The sequence below is a fragment of the Prionailurus bengalensis genome, chromosome C1, assembly GCF_016509475.1.
Source record: "Prionailurus bengalensis isolate Pbe53 chromosome C1, Fcat_Pben_1.1_paternal_pri, whole genome shotgun sequence".
Lineage (NCBI taxonomy): Eukaryota > Metazoa > Chordata > Mammalia > Carnivora > Felidae > Prionailurus > Prionailurus bengalensis.
In genome coordinates, this window is record NC_057345.1 from 31,434,262 (window position 1) to 31,452,573 (window position 18,312).

General features: G+C 39.5%; 1 protein-coding gene across 1 annotated transcript; it reads left to right on the forward strand.

Moving 5' to 3' along the window:
* The first annotated feature begins 699 nt into the window (after positions 1-699).
* Positions 700-16,151, forward strand: ZNF684 (zinc finger protein 684). The gene is made up of 5 exons (XM_043574561.1): positions 700-863; positions 2,845-2,883; positions 8,295-8,421; positions 8,750-8,845; positions 14,602-16,151. The coding sequence occupies exons 2-5, from the start codon at positions 2,869-2,871 to the stop codon at positions 15,504-15,506; spliced, it is 1,143 nt and encodes a 380-aa protein (XP_043430496.1). The 5' UTR covers positions 700-863; positions 2,845-2,868; the 3' UTR covers positions 15,507-16,151.
* The last annotated feature ends 2,161 nt before the right edge of the window (positions 16,152-18,312 follow it).

Here is an 18,312-nt window from a genome sequence, read left to right on the forward strand (position 1 = left end):
CTTAACCGACTGTGCCACCCAGGCGCCCCAAAAAAGCCAAACTTCTTAAAGGTACTGCCTGTACTTGCTTTTCACACTTCCTCTCTTCCCACTCTTATCAAATTCCACCCATTCCGCTCTTATCAAATTCTTAAAAGATTTTATTGAAATTCTACCACTATGCCAAAATGGGATATTTCAACAGCCTCCACAATGCTAAATCCAATGGTCAATTCTTAGTGATCATCCTACTTGACTAATTAGCAGCATTTAATACTGCTGGATTATTCTCCACTTCTTGAAACATTTTCTTCCCTTGATTTTGCAGAATCAAACTCTTCTACTTTCACGTCTGTCTCACACCTTATCCCTTCTCAGTCTTTGTTGGGTCCTCCGCTTCACCTCCTTTTTGGGACCTAAGCTAGTGCGTTGCTAAAAGAAACTGAACTAAGGGTAGATTATTATCTTATAGTGCTGATTTAGATTTTCTAGTATTTAAAAATCCTGGTGTCTTGTATTTTTAAACGAAAATGATATACACACTTCCCTCTTATAAATGAACTTGGCTGTCATGGAAGTCCCAGAGATACCAATCCAGGACTCTCCCTACAAAGAGGCAGAGGCCTCTGAAGCCTTCCGGAAACGAGCTCCACAGGCCTATGGGAAATGTAGTCCCCTAAGAAGAGCCTGCACCGCGGGGGGACTTGGGAACCTGGGCGGCAGTTACTTCCGCACACGCGCAGTGGGGCGGTAGCCGGTGTTCAGTAATCTTCCAACCTGTGCCGCGTGAAGGGGGAACGGGGTTTTCTCCCCGAGAGCCTGTGGGAGATCTCTGTAATCTGATCTTTTAGAACCAAAGATGGGAGTGTGGTGGTGAAAGACTGGTAGGTATGACTCTGCGGAGCTTGGGGACGTAAGGGAAGGGCGGGGAGAAAGATAGGCACCAGTTTATTGGCGTACCCAAAGGAAGGTAAAACTTCACAACCCCCACGTGCAGCGATTTAGTGTCTGGATGTGTGGGTCCTGTCCAATTCTGGAGTTCAGAGAAAGCAAGAGAAGCGGCTCACTGCCACTCAAGTGGGTTCCCGGATCCCGAGTAGGGATGGGGCAGGCTCAGTTTGTATTCCTGCCCTTGTAGGTAGAGATCACAGTGTAGGAATATGTGTTTCAGGCTTTACCTTTCCTGGTTACAAGAGCATCGCTGGCCCTACCAGAGCCCGCAAAAGGCAATATCAAACCATTCCAAGGGATCTAGGGAGTATTTCTAGAGAAACTTGCCATGTTCTCAGTATATTCTCACAATTATCTGAAGTAAGTGTTCTCTCCATTTTGCATATGAATTAACTGAAGCTGAGAGAGAGGTTAAGTTACTTACTTGCTTATACTGACAATAAGTGGAAGAGCTGAGAGTCGAAACAGACGAGTTTTCACCGAATTTTATTCTGGCGTTTTGTTTGTTTGTTTTTGAGTATAGTTGACACGCAATCATACATTAGTTTCTGCTGTACAACTTGGTGATTTGACAAGTTTTACCTTGTGCTATGATCGCCACAAGTGTAGTTAGGACCCTGCAAAAAAAAAAAAAAAGTTGTATTTATTCTCCTTTTGAAATATTTGAGCAATGAATGCAGAATAAATTTTGATTTGTAGTCTTTTTTTGTTGTTGTTAATAGTCTTTGGTGAATTTGCAGATCTTCCAGTGAAGACTGTGTATATAAAGCTGTGAGTCCCTCTTGCATATTTTAGCCTTTCTATGGCCCCAACTTTGCTGGTTTAAATTCTTAAAAAACTATACTGGCTCATAGAAGATGGTGAATTTCCAAAGAAAGAGAGAGAGACAGATTTAGAATTTAAACTGAAAGCTCTGTCTTTTTTTTTTTTTTTTTTTTAAATTTATTTATTTTTGGGACAGAGAGAGACAGAGCATGAACGGGGGAGGGGCAGAGAGAGAGGGAGACACAGAATCGGAAACAGGCTCCAGGCTCTGAGCCATCAGCCCAGAGCCTGACGCGGGGCTCGAACTCACGGACCGCGAGATCGTGACCTGGCTGAAGTCGGAGGCTTAACCGACTGCGCCACCCAGGCGCCCCGAAAGCTCTGTCTTTAAAAAAAAAAAAAAAAAAAAAAAAATTCCTGGATCCCTCAATCCAGCCTTTTCAAGAAAACCCAACCTAATTTGAGCTCTCTTATCCCAGCTTCAGAGCAGAGACCAGAGCGTCACAGGAAGGACTGACTTCCAGAGATATACTGAGTTTCAGAAACCAGGGTTTTGGTTAGTTTTTAGACTTATTTATTTATTTTTTTCTTAGGATAAAATTTTGGGAAGAAAAAAATGTCACTAGTTCTAAGATTAACAACTTGCCATTAGATCAGTAGGACAAAAATGTACAACATACTTACCTAAATTTCATAGATTCATAACAGATCCACCAGTAGAGTTCAGCACTTATAAAATATGGACTTTCCTGACATCTCCTAGAATCGTCATTCTCTCACTAGGTGACATTTACTGAAGCTGCAATGTGAGTCTTTCTTTTCTAACTTTTTTTTTTTTTTTTTGCGTGAGAGAGAGAACATGGGGGGAGGTGCAGGGAGAGGGATAGGGGGAGAGAGAGAGAGAGAGAGAGAGAGAGAGAGAGAGAGAATATCTTAAGCAGGTTCCATGCTCAGCACAGAGCCTGATGTGGGGCTCAATCTCACAACCCTGCGATCATGACCTGAGCCGAAATTAAGATTCAGACACTGGGCTAACTGAGCCACCCAAGCACCCCAAGAGTTCTTTTCTAATAGTGCTTCTTTTCTTTTCTACATTGCGTTTTGGTTTTTCATGTCTTTCTATTCTTTTTCCTATTTTTACTTTCATAGATCCGTGTGTAAGAGCTCCAGAAAATGATCAACTTCCAGGTAGGTATCCATTTATTGAGTCATTTAAAACTCTCAAAAATCTATGTAAAAAGGACATGTATAGACATGTATAGGGAAAATATAGATTGAATAGATCAGGTCCAAAAGAAAATTTAGAAAATTGATCAGTTGATATCCACGTCACAGGGTCTGTACATAGTTGGAATAAATTTGAGCTGCATATGTGTACCCAGTCTTTATAGCAATCACAGAAAATGGATAGTCAATCAGTTAACGTATTGGTATTGTCCACAAAGATAAAGGAAAACAATCCCTTGGAGAAGTAAAGATTTTCCTGATGCAGTTCTCTGAAGAAAATATCTTATAATGGGTTTTCATGGAGATAATGTTAGAAATAATATTCACAGGGGTGCCTAGGTGGCTCAGTTGGTTAAGCTCTGACTCTTGATTTCAGCTCAGGTCGTGATGTTGTGGTTCGTGGGTTCGAGCCTTGTGTTGGGCTCTGCACTGCTGACACTCCACTGTAGGTGGAGCCTGCTTGGGATTCTGTCTCTCCCTTAATCTGCCCCTCTCCTGTTCGTGTTTGTTCTCTCTCTCTCAAATAAATAAACTTGGGGAAAAAAAGTTTAAAAAAAAGAGAAATAACATTCACAGCAACAACCCTGTGATAAATATAACATCACATTTTATATTATATAGCATGCTGTATTTCTTACAATGTTTCCTAGAGTAAGCAAAGAGCTTAGTGCCAATAAGCAGCACTATGCGAACTCCGTTTGTAAGTTCAGGTACATATCTTTTTTAATATTCTTCTGGAACCATAAGTAAATCTTATATCTTTTCCAGAGTCTGCTAGTATTCTTGAGCATATTCTCTTCTATGTGAATTTTATTTTATTTTATTATTTTTTAAAATGTTATTTATTTTTGAAAGAGAGAGAGAGAGTGAGCAGGGGAGGGGCAGAGAGAGAGGAGGGCAGAAGATCCAAAGCAGGCTCTGTGCTGACAGCAGCATACCCGATTCAGGGCTTGAATTCAAGAACCGGAAGATCATGACTTGAGCCAAAGTCAGATGCTCAACCAACTGAGCCACCCATGGGCCCTGTTCCATGTGGACTTTAGAATTAGCTTGTCAGGGTCTATAAAGGAGTATTTTAGGTATTTTTATTGTGATTGCAATATATGTTTCCATTAATTTGTAGAAAATTCATTAGTTTTCAATAATGTATTCTCTAATGTTTCATATAGGTCCTTCTTTACATTTTTATAGGTTTGTTATTATAATTCTTACACATTTCTCATATAAGAATTTCTTGTAATATTTATTCTTACGTATGATTTAAGTTGCTGTTGAGAATAGGATGGATCTTTTTTCATTGTATTTTCTAATTGGTTATTTTGGTGTATAGGAAAGTATGCATTTATCTATTTGACTTTATGTCAACTTACAGACCTAATTTTTTTTTAATTAAAAAAAATTTTTTTTAAATGTTGATTTACTTTTGAGAGCCAGAGTGCAAGCAAGGGAGGGGCAGAGAGAGAGGGAGACACAGAATCCGAAGCAGGGTCCAGGCTCTGAGCTGTCCGCATAGCGCCTGATGCGGGGCTCGAACTCACAAACTGCGAGATCATGACCTGAGCCGAAAGTCAGACACTCAACCAATTGAGCCACCCAGGCTCCCCCTGTTTCTTCTTTAAAAATTAAAAAAAAAAAAAAATTTTTTTTAATGTTGCAGAACTCTTATTAAGTTCAAGATTTTTTTAGTTGATTATTAGGTTTTCTAGGTAGACAATCATACACTCTTCAAATGGAGTTTGTTCCTTACTGCTCAATATGTATGTCTTCATGTTTTTTCTTGTCTTATTGCAATGGACAGGGATTTTTGGGAACTATAATTTTTTAAAAACGTTTATTTGTTTTGAGAGAGTGTACATGTGTGAGCAGGGGAGGGCCAGATAGAGAGAGAGAGGAAGAGAGAGAATCCCAGGCGGGCTCGGTGCCTCCATCACAGAGCCCAACATGGGACTCAATCTCACAAACTGTGAGATCATGACCTGAACTGAAATCAAGTTGGATGCTCAACTGACTGAGCTACCCAGGTGCCCCAGGAACTATAAATTGCTAGCCAGTATCTTTTTGTTCCAATTTTAATGGGAATGTTTCCAGTGTTTTATTGTTTCCTCTTGTATTTTGGTAAATAGTTTTGTTTTGTTTTCTTGTTTTTAATCAAGTTAAAGATTTTTAGCTTGTGAACATTGTTTTCATCAAGGAGAAACCTTTTTTCTTATATGTTTTTTAAAAATATGTGTTGATTGGGGCACCTGGATAGCTCATTCAGTTGAGTGTCCAACTCTGGCTCAGGTCATGATCTCATGGTTCCTGAGTTCAAGCCCTACATCAGGCTCACTGCTGTCGGATCCTCTGCCCCGCCCCTGCTTGCACTCTCTCAAAAATAAATAAAACATAAAAAAAAAAAAATAGATTGATAAGTAAATAAAATACCTGTTGGTAAAATAATGTTTTATCTTTAATATAGGAATTCAGAGAATTTCTAATATATTTCTCAATATTGAACTATCTGTGCATTCATGGGATAAATCCTACCTAGTCTTCTAACTTTTTAAAGGGCCAGATGGTAAATATTTTAGGCTTGAAGGCCATACAGCCTCTGTGGCAACTACTCAATTTTAACTTTGCATCTGAAGCAAATGAGTGGGTATAAATATTCCAGTAACACTTTATTTACAGAAACATCAGGCCGGGGTATGGGTTGTAGTTTGCTGACCCCTGTTCTATATGGTTTTAACTATGTCTTTGTGGTAGACATGTAGCCACATGCCTTTTTAATTTCAGCTTAAGTTAGTTAAACATGATTTTAACATTACGGTTGAGAGGATATATTATGTAAAAAAAGGTCTTATATTCTATTTTATTATGGTCATGTGAGTCTGACATGTTAACCTTATAGCCCTTCTAACTTATGTATATTTACTTTGTAGTATGTAATAGATTGTAAGATCTCTGAGACCAGTAACATTTTTATTCTTTTTTGTATCACTAATACAGTGTCTGGTAGGTCCTCATTAGACATTGTCTGAATGAATGAACGAAGAACATATAAGCAATATTTTAAATAATTTTATTGAGACATAATCACATATTACAGATTGACCCATTTAAGATATATACAACTCAGTGGTTTTTAGTCTGTCCATGAATTGTAAAACCATCTCTACAATCTAATTTTAGAATATTGTCATTACCCTCAAAAGAAACCCCATATTGGCAGTCATTCCCTATTTGTCCTATCCCCTAGCTCTAATTTATTTTCTGTTTCTATGGATTTTCCTTTTCCGAACACTTTATGTAACTAAGACAATATAATATGTGATCTTTTTTGACTAGCTTCTTTCACCTAGTAACAGTATTTTCAAGGGTTATCAATGTTACACGTATGTCAAATAATATTGCATTATATGGATATACCTCATTTTGTTATTCCATCTATTCATCAGATGATGGATACCCATATTGTTTTCACTTTTGGCTATTAATGAATACTTCTCTATGAACATTTGTCTACAGGTTTTATATTTTTAGTTCTCTTAGGTATATATTTAGGAGGGATTGCTGGGTAATATGGTTAATTCAATGTTTAACATTTTGAGGAACTGTAAAACTATTTTCCATAGTTGTTGCACCATTTTACAACCCCACCAGCAGTGTATGACAGTTCCAGTTTCTCTACATCCTTGTCACCACTTGTCATTGTCTGTCTTTGATTTTAACAACCCTTGTGGGTGTGAGGCAATATCTCATTGTGGCTTTGATTTCTATTTACTAATGATGTTGAGCATCTTTTCATGTGCTTCATGCTCATATGAGTGTCTATGTCTTTGGAGAAAATCTGTTCAAATCCTTTGTCCATTTTTAAATTGGGTTGTCTTTTTACTGTTGTAAGAGTTCTTTTTATATCCTAGGCACAAATTTCTTACCAAAATATATGATTTACATGTATTTCATCCCATTCTGTGGGTTGTCTTTTCACTTTCTTGATGGTGTTCTTTGAAGCACGTATTTTAAATTTTAATGATTTCCATTTTATCTATTTTTTTCTTTTGTCACTTACACTTTTCCTTTCATATCTAAGAAACCATGGCCTAATCCAAGCTCATGAAGATTTACTCCAATGTTTTCTTCTAAGAATTTTATAATTTTAGTTCTTACATTTACGTCTTTGATCCATTTTTAGTTCATTTAAAAATTTTTTTTTTTAATGTTTATTTATTTTTGACAGAGGGACGGAGCGTGAGCTGGGGAGGGGCAGAGAAAGAGGGAGACACAGAATCCGAAGCAGGCTCCAGGCTCTGAGCTGTCAGCACAGAGCCCGACGCGGGGCTCGAACTCACAGACTGTGAGATCATGACCTGAGCCGAAGTCAGACACTCAACGACTGAGCCACCCAGGCGCCCCCATTTTTAGTTCATTTTTATATATGATGTTTATGTGTGTTTAAGGCGGTCCAGCTTCATTCTTTTGCATGTGGATATCTGGTCCCAACACCACTTATTAAAGAGACTAATCTTTACTCGATTTAGTTGTCCCAACATTAGTGAATATTTTTAATGTGATTTTTGTTTCTATCACAAAGTATATTTCTGAGTCAAGCATACAGTAGTTATCATATATAACTTTATGAAAACTTAACAATGAATATATGATCATAAGAGGCTGCCATGATTCTCCTGCAAGTTCCCAAATAATGTACACTTTGTTTTATTTTTTTTTAACATAACTTATTGTCAAATTGGCTTACATACAACACCCAGTTCTCATCCCAACAAGTGCCCTCCTCAATGCCCATCACCCATTTTCCCCTCTCCCCAATGCCCCCATCCACCCTCAGTTTGTTCTTTGTATATAAGAGTCTCTTGTGGTTTGCCTTCTTCCCTCTCTGTTTGTAACTATTTTTCCCCCTTCCCTTCCCTCATGGTCTTCTGTTAAGTTTCTCAAGATCTACATATGAGTGAAAACATGATATCTTCCTTTTCTGACTGACTTATTTTACTTAGCTTAATACCTTCCAGTTCCGTCCACATTGCTGCAAATGGCATGATTTCGTTCTTTCTCATTGCCAAGTAGTATTCCATTGTATATATAAACCATAGCTTCTTTATCTGTTCGTCAGTTGATGGACACTTAGGCTCTTTCCATAATTTGGCTACTGTTGAAAGTGCTACTATAAACATTGGGTTACATGTGCCCCTATGTATCAGCACTCCTGTATCCCTTGGGTAAATTCCTAATGGTGCTATTGCTGGGTCATAAGGTAGTTCTATTTTTAATTTTTTGAGGAACCTCCACACTGTTTTCCAGAGCAGCTGCACCAGTTTGCATTCCCACCAGCAGATAATGCACACTTTAGTTTGAAGATCAATGTTCCGTTATAGGGATCGCTGACATTCCAGGATGTGGCTGTGGACTTCACCCCAGAAGAGTGGCAGCTGCTGGACTGTGATCAGAGAACCTTGTATTGGGATGTGATGCTGGAGAACTTTAGAAACCTCACCGCAGTGGGTAAGGACAGTGGATAGTAACTAACTTCACTGTAACTGAGCATGTACTCATAGTGCCCTTCCTGTGGGACTTGTGGACATTCTAAAGCATTACGGAGTTTGGCCCTGAATGTCAGTGGTCACAGACTCTTGATCCCCTTTGACATGAAGCATAAACAGAGAATGTGTGTTTATGCTTCCACCTTCCAAATGGCGGAGAAAGGTCTTTTTTGTTCTAAAGTCTGTCATCCTTTCCAGGCTCTGAGATTCAAGGAGGCAGACCTGAATTGTGAGGTAGTTGTTTGTGTCTAGCACTTTGTCTCCAGTTCTGTGTTGTTTCCCACGAACAGGGGGTCCAGTTACCAAAACAAAAGTGATCTTCAAGGAGGAGCAAGGACAGGAGTCATGGATGGTGGAGGGGGAGAACCCATGTTGGCGCTATCCAGGTGAGTGAGAGAAAGCTAGGCAGATGGGAGTCTTTGGAATTGAGATTCCAGCTGGTCAGTGAGGGACAGGTACCTTTGAAGCACCTCTTAAAAGCCACACACCTTTGGAAGTGACTGGGTATGCTTGACCAACCTACCATTCATTGTCAGATCTGCAGATGACACCTTCACTCACTCGGCCCACATAGCTGTTTTTTGTCTTTGCTCAGCTCTTGTATGGAGGGATGTCCCTTTCCTCTCTGCCCAGGCTCCCTATGCTTCCTGTTTTATGTAGGTCCTTGCTTTGTTCTCTTAATTCCCCAAGTCCTCATTCTTCTTTTTTCCTCATCATGATCATAGATTGGGGTGCCTGGGTGGCTTAGTCAGTTAACCAACCGATTCTTGATCTCAGGTCAGGTCTTGATCTCAGGGTCGTGAGTTCAAGCCTTGCATTGGGCTCCACACTGGGCATGGAGCCTACTTTGTAAAACAAAACAAAACTAAAAAATGATCCCAGATCTTTTTTTATACATCTAATTCTTTTTTTTTTTTTTTTTAGTTTTTTGTTTTTTTTAATGTTTATTCATTTAAAAAAAGTTTTTTTTTAACGTTTGTTTATTTTTGAGACAGAGAGAGACAGAGCATGAATGGGGGAGGGTCAGAGAGAGGGAGACACAGAATCCAAAACAGGCTCCAGGCTCTGAGCTGTCAGCACAGAGCCTGACACAGGGCTCGACCTCACGGACCGCGAGATCATGACCTGAGCCGAAGTCGGACGCTTAACCGACTGTGCCACCCGGGTCCCCCACGTTTATTCATTTTTGAGAGACAGAGAGAGGCAGAGCATGAGCGGGTAAGGGGCAGAGAGAGAGGGAGACACAGAATCTGAAGCAGGCTCCAGGCTCTGAGCTGTCAGCATAGAACCCAACATGGGGCTTGAACTCATGAGCTGTGAGATCATGACCTGAGCCGAGGTCAGAAGCTCAGCTGACTGAGCCACCCAGGCGCCCCTATACGTCTAATTCTTATACTGTAGTCAGATCATGTAGATTTGAAGTCTTACTCCACCAGTCACTGTCTAACCTAATTATTTTGTAGCACAACTTTATTTATAAAACAGGGATAATATTAATCCCCACTTCAGGTTTCTTTTAAAGATTATGTGAGTTAATACATGCAAAGCCATTCAAGTAGTTGGCAGATAGTAAGAGTTCAGTGTATGTTGGCTATTTTTATTTTTATTTTTTTTGTTTAATTTTTTAAAGAGATTTTTATTTTAAAACTTATAGGAACATTATGCTCTAATTATTCCTCTTTTCAAAAAAAACCCCAAAAAACCTTATAGCATATGCCCCATCTCTGTACCCCACCTTGCTCATCTTTCATCTCACTGCTGACTTGGGGTATCTACCTTATAGTGCATCTGTGTGCTTCACTTGGTGATACTGATGTCATTTGGAAATTCTCCAACTTCGTTTGAGTTGGTTCCTCGCTAATCTGCCCTCACCCTCACTTCCTGCTTATCCACCTTTGTTTCTTGCCTTCGTGTCTCTCTCCAGAACTTCTCCCACAGTAACTCCTTCAGAAACGGCATCCCTCTGAAGAACTCGCATGATTTTCTTTGTGCTATCTGTGCCTCTCCAATTTCCCATTCCCGTAATTTTCCCCACCTGGCTTTAATCTCCGTTTTTTCATAGTAACCAATATTTAATATGCTTCGACCTTCACCTTTCTCTTTAAATTATAATCAAGGATAATGACTGGCCTGCTGCTTTGCAGTCTCTGAATCACTGCGGTAAGCAACTTAGCTTTTCTGTGTCACGAGTGTTTCCTTAAATACCGTTAGACTTATTACCGGTGATTTCAATTATTAGGTTATCCAAGACTGATTTAAAATAAAATTTTCTTTTTCCACAGAGCCCGTAAAAGAAGTATGTTTCAAATGATTAAGACACCAATTAAGTGTATTTTACATTCCTGGGACCCCAACTTCTAATACAAACCAAGTGAATTTTAACTCCTGCTATGGTGTCTAGGCCATTCATGATTCTATATTGCCAATTCTGTTCTATTTTCTGTTTTATATTAGATGTTCCTGCAAGATTTATCCAAATCATTTCATTTTCTGAGTCACTCTTCTGACAAATTAGCAGGAGTTATTCCTTTATAACCTTTGTTAAGTGATACTTAAATGGCCTTTAAGGTCTCTTTAAGGTGATCCCATTCTGTTTATCTGGAATGGTCCATCTTTTCCCTATTCCATGGCAGTTGGGCTCTTTAGTGAACTTTGTACACGATTTTCTTCTGTGTGTCAGTTCTTTTGATACTGGTGTGCTCTAAAACCAGCATGCTACTAAGTCTGAATTCAGTGTTCTCCTCTTTCATGATAACTCCAGCCTGTGTTAATCTCTACCTTCTTTGAAGCTCCGTCCCAGCTCTACTATGGCTCTTTCATGAAAACTTGACATATATTCTTTTAGATTTTTTTAAAACTTTATTTATTTATTATTATTTTTTAAAATTTACATCCAAGTTAGCATGTAGTGCAATAATGATTTCAGGAGTAGATTCCAGTGATTCATCCCCTGTGTATAACACCCAGTGCTCATCCCAACAAGTGTGTGCCTTAATGCCCCTTGCCCATTTAGCCCATTCCCCCACCTACAACCCCTCCAGCAGCCCTCAGTTTGTTCTCTGTATTTAAGAGTCTCTGATGTTTTGACCCCTCCCTGTTTTTATATTATTTTTGCTTCCCTTCCCTTATGTTCATCTGTTCTGTGTCTTAAAGTCCTCATATGAGTGAAGTCATATGATACTTGTCTTTCTCTGACTAATTCCCTCTAGTTCCATCCACATAGTTGCAAATGGCAAGATTTCATTCTTTTTGATTGCTGAGTAATACTTCATTGTATATATATACCACATCTTTATCCATTCATCTGTCCATGGACATTTGGGCCTTTTCCATACTTTGGTTATTGTCAATAGCACTGCTGTAAACATTGGGGTGTATGTGCTGCCTTTGAAACAGCACACCTGTATCCCTTGGCTAAATACTTAGTAGTGTAACTGCTGGGTTGTAGGGTAGTTCTATTTTTAATTTTTTAAGGAACCTTCATACTATTTTCCAGGGTGTCTGCACCAATTTAAAACCCTGTATGCTCATGGGGCACCTGGGTGGCTCAATTGGTTACGTGTCCAACTTTGGCTCAGGTCATGATCTCACGGTTCGTGGGTTCAAGCCCCGCGTTGGGCTCGGTGCTGACAGCTCAGAGCCTGGAGCCTGCTTTGGATTCTGTGTCTCCCTCTCTCTTTTGCCCTTCTCCTGCTCGTGCTCTCTCTCTGTCTCTCAACAATAAATAAATGTTAAAAAAAATTTTTTTTTAAACCCTCTGTGCTCTTAAGACATCTTTTCTCATGATAATGCCCTGAAGAGAAAGTCCTATATCATCTTTTGTTTTTATACCATTGCTGAGCACACACTGGATATTTAACGAACATTTCATTAATTTACTGTTGTAAAGTCAGGCACTGTGGGATGCTTCTTATTCTTTCGGTGAGGCTTTTTTTACGTTTCCTGAGGAGGATTCAAAGAAAGCAAAAAAAACCCATTACCATTTGCCAAGGTGTGAAAATTGTAGTTGAGAGGCAAAACAGCCATATCAGATATTTTAAAATTTTATGAGTGTGGAAGATTTGTTGGATGTACAATAACATTGCAGTTTTTTTCTAGCTAATTGTCAGAATGAGTGGTTTCGGGCAGCAGTGGGACTGTCCTGGAAGTTCAGAGAAAATGGAGCTTAAAGTTAAAGTATGCAAAAGATGAGAGGAGTCATTTTTTGAGATTATGGAACAATGGCTCCTCCCTAAAGAATATGTAAGTACTAAATAGGGTGAGAGGTGATGAGGTAGAGCAAGTTAAGATGGGAAAGGAACATGAGCAAAATATTGTAATTATTTAGAGTCTAGAATTCTTGGAACAGAAGGTATTTGTTCAGGACTGGAAAAATGCGTGCTTAGATACCATGAATGAATTCATTATAATGTATAGTTTTGTTCACCAGGCTGATTGCCCTGGATATTTCAGTTGGTTACTATTAGTTGAGGGAACCCAGGACGCTGCTTCCCATTAGTTGAAGCAGCGAGGAAAGAAGACAGGAACTTCACTCTGCGTAAAGAAATGTGTACCGAAGGGGTGCCTGGGTGGCTTAGTCGGTTGAGTGTCCGACTTCAGCTCAGGTCATGATCTCTCTGCTGGTGAGTTCGAGCCCCACATCGGGCTCTGTGCTGACAGCTCGGAGCCTGGAGCCTGCTTCGGATTCTGTCTCCCTCGCTCTCTGCCCCTCCCCCGCTCACACTCTGTCTCTCTCTGTCTCTCAAAAATGAATAAATGTTAAGAAAATTTAAAAAAAAAATGTGTACCGGTGGCTATAGCCCACTGCTTGGAGCAGCTCCACAGAGAAGAAGGCGTGAGGTTAAAAGCTGGGGTGTTGTACTAACACTCCACAAGGAGAGAAATTCAGGAGGGGGGATATAACTCCTTCTCCCTCTTTTTTTAAGTTTATTTATTTAAGCAGTTTCTACACACAATATGAGGCTCAAACTCATGACCCCAAGATCAAGAGCCATGTGCTCCTCCAATTGAGCCAGTCAGGCACCCTCCCCCCTTTTTTAGTGGAGAGATCGACTGGGGATTTGTAGTGTCTTGAGGATAGGAATGAAAAAATGTAACTTCAGGATAAAGTGACTTCAGCTTTCTAAGGACTAGGTTGTTGGGTAGATTTAAAGAAAATGTAAAAACTGTACTTGTCAAATAAAAATACAACAAATAGTTGTCATATATAGAAACCCAACCAGAATAAAAGCAATAGCAAGCAGACAGAATCTATGCCTGGGCTTCCAAGGACACAGGAGAATGAATCCCAGCTGTTGTAGATTGGTGTCCTCTGCAGACATGTCTCACCTGTGATTTGGATGGAGTTAGAGGACTGGAGATGTAAGAATGTTCTTGAAGGTAACTGCCATTGTGCCAGGTGATTAAGAGGAGAAAGAGATGTGATTGAGGGAAACGGGGAGCTGTCCTACCAGGGTAATCTAGGACCGGGGTGGTGGGGACTCTGATTCTGATCTGCTGCCTCCAGATCTGGTTTTTCCTCTGATATTTTCCCTTAACTCCAGAGTCTCTTGTTCCTCTGGTCACTCATCCATTGGTAGATCCCTGCAGTAGGTCTCCATTCTGTGAGATAACCATGCATCAATGTTGAGCAACCTTTTGACTTCCTTTGTGCCCTACTCACTGTAACTTGTGCCTATTTAACTGTCTTTCCGTAGGTCACAAGATAAGCCATCTGTTCTCATTATTGTCATTCATCTGCTCCCATTTCCTCTTCAGCAGTTTTATTCTTAAAGCTCAAGAGCGGGGCGCCTGGGTGGCACAGTCGGTTAAGCGTCCGACTTCAGCCAGGTCACGATCTCGTGGTCCGTGAGTTCGAGCCCCGCGTCAGGCTCTGGGCTGATGGCTCGGAGCCTGGAGCCTGTTTCCGATTCTGTGTCTCCCTCTCTCTCTGCCCCTCCCCCGTTCATGCTCTGTCTCTCTCTGTCCCAAAAATAAATAAAAAACATTGAAAAAAAAAATTAAAAAAAAAAAAAAAAAGCTCAAGAGCAAGGCAAATACAGGATTTATTTCAGAATTAGATACTAGATTTGAAATCATGTTTCTTTCAATAACTGTTGATGGAAAAAATTAACGAGGCATGTCTTATTGTACTCCTTTTTAGAAGCTGATTGGCTACTTGTTGATGAATCAGAGAAGAACCAAGAAAGCAAAGACAATTTTTTGAATTCAGTTTTGTTCACCTTCAATAAAATTCTGACTATGGAGAGACTCCATGGTTATAACATGAGCACAAGCCTTAATCTTACAAGAAAAAAACCATATGAATGTAAATCATATGGGAAGAGTGTGCAGTCTACTTTAGATTTACTTAATTATAATACATACTATACTGGAGAAAACTCTTATGAATGCACTCAATGTGGGAAAACCTTCAAAAAGAAGTTTCATTTCATTAGACATGAAAAAAATCATACAAGAAAAAAGCCCTTTGAATGCAACGACTGTGGGAAAGCCTATAGCAGGAAGTCTCACCTTACATCTCATCAGAAAATCCATAATGGAGAGGGAGCCTTTGTGTGCAGTGATTGTGGGAAAGCATTTATGTACAGAGCACAACTGGTGGTCCACCAGAGACTTCACACTGGAGAGAAGCCTTATGAATGCCATCAGTGTGGGAAGTCATTCACTTGGAACTCTTCCTTTACCCAACATGTGAAATCTCATACACTCGAAAACTCGTTTGAATGTAAAGAATGTGGGAAAACCTTCAGGTATAGCTCATCCCTTTATAAACATTCTAGATTTCATACAGGAGAGAAACCCTACCGATGTATCGTATGTGGCAAAGCCTTTGGTAACACATCTGTGCTTGTTACGCATCAAAGAATTCATACAGGAGAGAAACCATATGGGTGTATTGAATGTGGCAAAGCCTTCATCAAGAAGTCACATCTCCTTAGACATCAGATAACTCATACAGGAGAAAAGCCCTATCAATGTAACAAATGTGGGAAAGCTTTTTCCCAGAAGTCAAATCTTATTGTACATCAGAAAACTCATACATAATATTCATGCTGTGAATATGACAAAGCCTTAAATATTAGATAAATCTTATTAAATCGAAAATTCATGGTGAAGAGAAATCTACCAATTTGGATTTGGCAAAGTAGATTCCCATAAAAAAATAATGCCAGTCATGTTCTGAAAGTGATAATAAAGTGTTAAAAAGATCACAGAAAACATTGATTTATAAATAATAGAGCATGGAGCTTAAAAAGTAGCATAAATTAATGAAGGAATTAGTGAAAACTACATTTACCGTCTCTGATTTTTATTTTTATAACAAATTATCAAATATGCAAGTGTGAGTATAAAATGTTTACGTATTAAATTATATCTGTTAAGAGTGAAGCACATACCATTTTTTCTTCCAATCCTAAAAACCTGCAAGTGAAAAAATGTGGTTTAATACGAAGTATGAATTTCAGTAATATTTTCATCCATTTACTGGCACTTTTAATGGGCAAGGCAGTGTTACTGAATCTCAGTCTCCTCTTTAATTATAAAACTTGTTAAAAAGATGTTTTCCTGTGTATGTAAGCAGCAAAACAAACAATATACCAATTGAGAGGGAAAGGCATTTGTATTCTGTATCACGGTAAGCATTCAGTTGAAAATAAGTTTGTAAATAAAACATTTGCCCTTCACACATTCGTGTTCTTTTTCACTGGTGTATCTACATAAGGTGTAAGCACAGCTCAAGTAATGTTTAACTGAGGTACCATCGGTATTTGATTTTAATAGACTAGGGTGTCCTGATACTTTGCAACTTTGGGGGAGTGAGTTTTTGTGTCTGTTTTTGTTTTCTTGTAAGAAATTGAGACAGGCTTAGCTCTTAGGGGTGCCTGGAGTTGTCCTTGTGACAGCATAGGCGGCGTTAAGTTGCAGAGAGCGTGTCCCTCCTTAGCAACTTCACTTTGGAATGTGATATTATGTAAGTCATGCATAGTCCCTTAAAAGGATGAACCACCCATTATTTAAGCTGGAGTTTTTAATTGCTATCCACAGTATTCCTTGATAATGTCAAAAAACCTTTATGCCTTTTCCTGAGTAGTGACAAAACAACCTGAACCTAAATTTGGATATCAAGCCTTTTCAAGTTTAAGCTGAGTTATAACTGTTGCATTGTTTTTCTTTCATTAGCCATTTTTTGAAGAGTAACATTGAGTAATGATTGTGAGAGATAGTGCTTTTTTGAACAAGCACACAAGAACTTACGGAACTAAGTTAAATCTTGTCTACTGACAAGAATTCTTCGCTTGACCAAACTTTTATCAGTCGCCTGCACCTTCTCCTAGGCCTTCTCTTCTGTGCACTTCCTTGTAAAATGGTTTTAGCAAGAATCGCATGGAGTCAGTTTAACCAGCACTCCCTACCCTTGGTATTTGATCAGATTCCTCATCCTCTACCATCCATCACCCTGGCCTGTCTTCAGCAACAGTCGCGTTTGTTAGGTCGATTTAGCCAGAATCCTCCTTACCTCCGATTTTCCACCCATTGATTCCCACCTTGCTCCTTTGCTATAAATTCCCACTTGCCCATGCTGTATTCAGAGTTAAGACCAATCTCTCTACCCAATTGAAATCTCAATACAGTGGTTCTTATACCTATTGCAATGGTCCTGTCTTGCCATCTTTAACAAGTGACCTTGAATATCTTCTTTCTTTTTTTAATTTTTATTTTCGAGAAAGCACAAGTGGGGGAGGGGCAGACAGAGACGGAGACACAATCCAAAGCAGGCTCCAGGCTCCGAACTGTCGGCACACAGCCCGATGCCGGGCTCAAACTCACGAACCGCGAGATCATGACCTGAGCTGAAGTCGGACCCTCAACCGACTGAGCCACCCAGATGCCCCGAATATCTTCTTTCTTTCATACTCCCCAAGTGTTTCAGGAGCCTACAGGCTGGTTTTACTCTCGTAGTTCCAAAAATTTCTGGAACCCCTTTCTTTTGGAATTGTCTTTCAGAATCAGTTTGATAGCCATGCAGGCAATTCTTTAGGTATTTATAGTCACAGGACTTGCCTTTTTTTCAGCTCAACGTTTTTCTCACTTCCTACACGAGATCCTCATTTTGTCCTACTTAGTGTTACCATTCCCATCCTGTCTCCCTTTCCCAAGCCCATATCTCTCATCTGAGAAACTCCAAACTACTTAAAGCTAGTAGGAGGAAGAGAGGCGGTAGGGGGCTCTACTGTTGCCAGCATGATGTGAGGCCCCTTGAAAGAGCAGCTGTGTGGGTCAACGTGGCAAGAAGTGTGCGGTGATCTGCTCTGGGGATAAGGGAATAAAACAAGGGAGTTTTAATTGTAATATATCAGGAAGCATGTAATCTGGGGTTCATAAACTATTTTGCTCCCTTCTGTAAGTGGAAGTAGGAATGCACTAGTAGAAAAAAATATTTCCAGTACTGGACAGATATAAACTGCCTCCTAGACAGCTTTTGCCACTGACCTCACTGTCAGGCTGTACAAAATTTTGGCAAGAAGAAAAACAGAACTATGCTTGGACTCATCTAAACATCTTGGATTCCCAGAACTCCCTAGTTTATTTGTGCTCTGTGGCTGAGACAGCCACGCACAATTTAGGTGAGAAATCCCTTGATTTTTACCACCTCTTTACAGTTTGTCATACCTCGAGGTATGGGGGTTTGTTGTTTGTTTTACTCTATAAAAAGATAATTCAAAATGCCTTTTCTCTCTTTTATTTATACATAGATGGTGTACTGGCATTTCCTCCCCCAGTGAAACTGTTCATTTTTCTGATTATATATGGTAATTTTTAAGAACCAAATATGAAAAATGTAATGAGA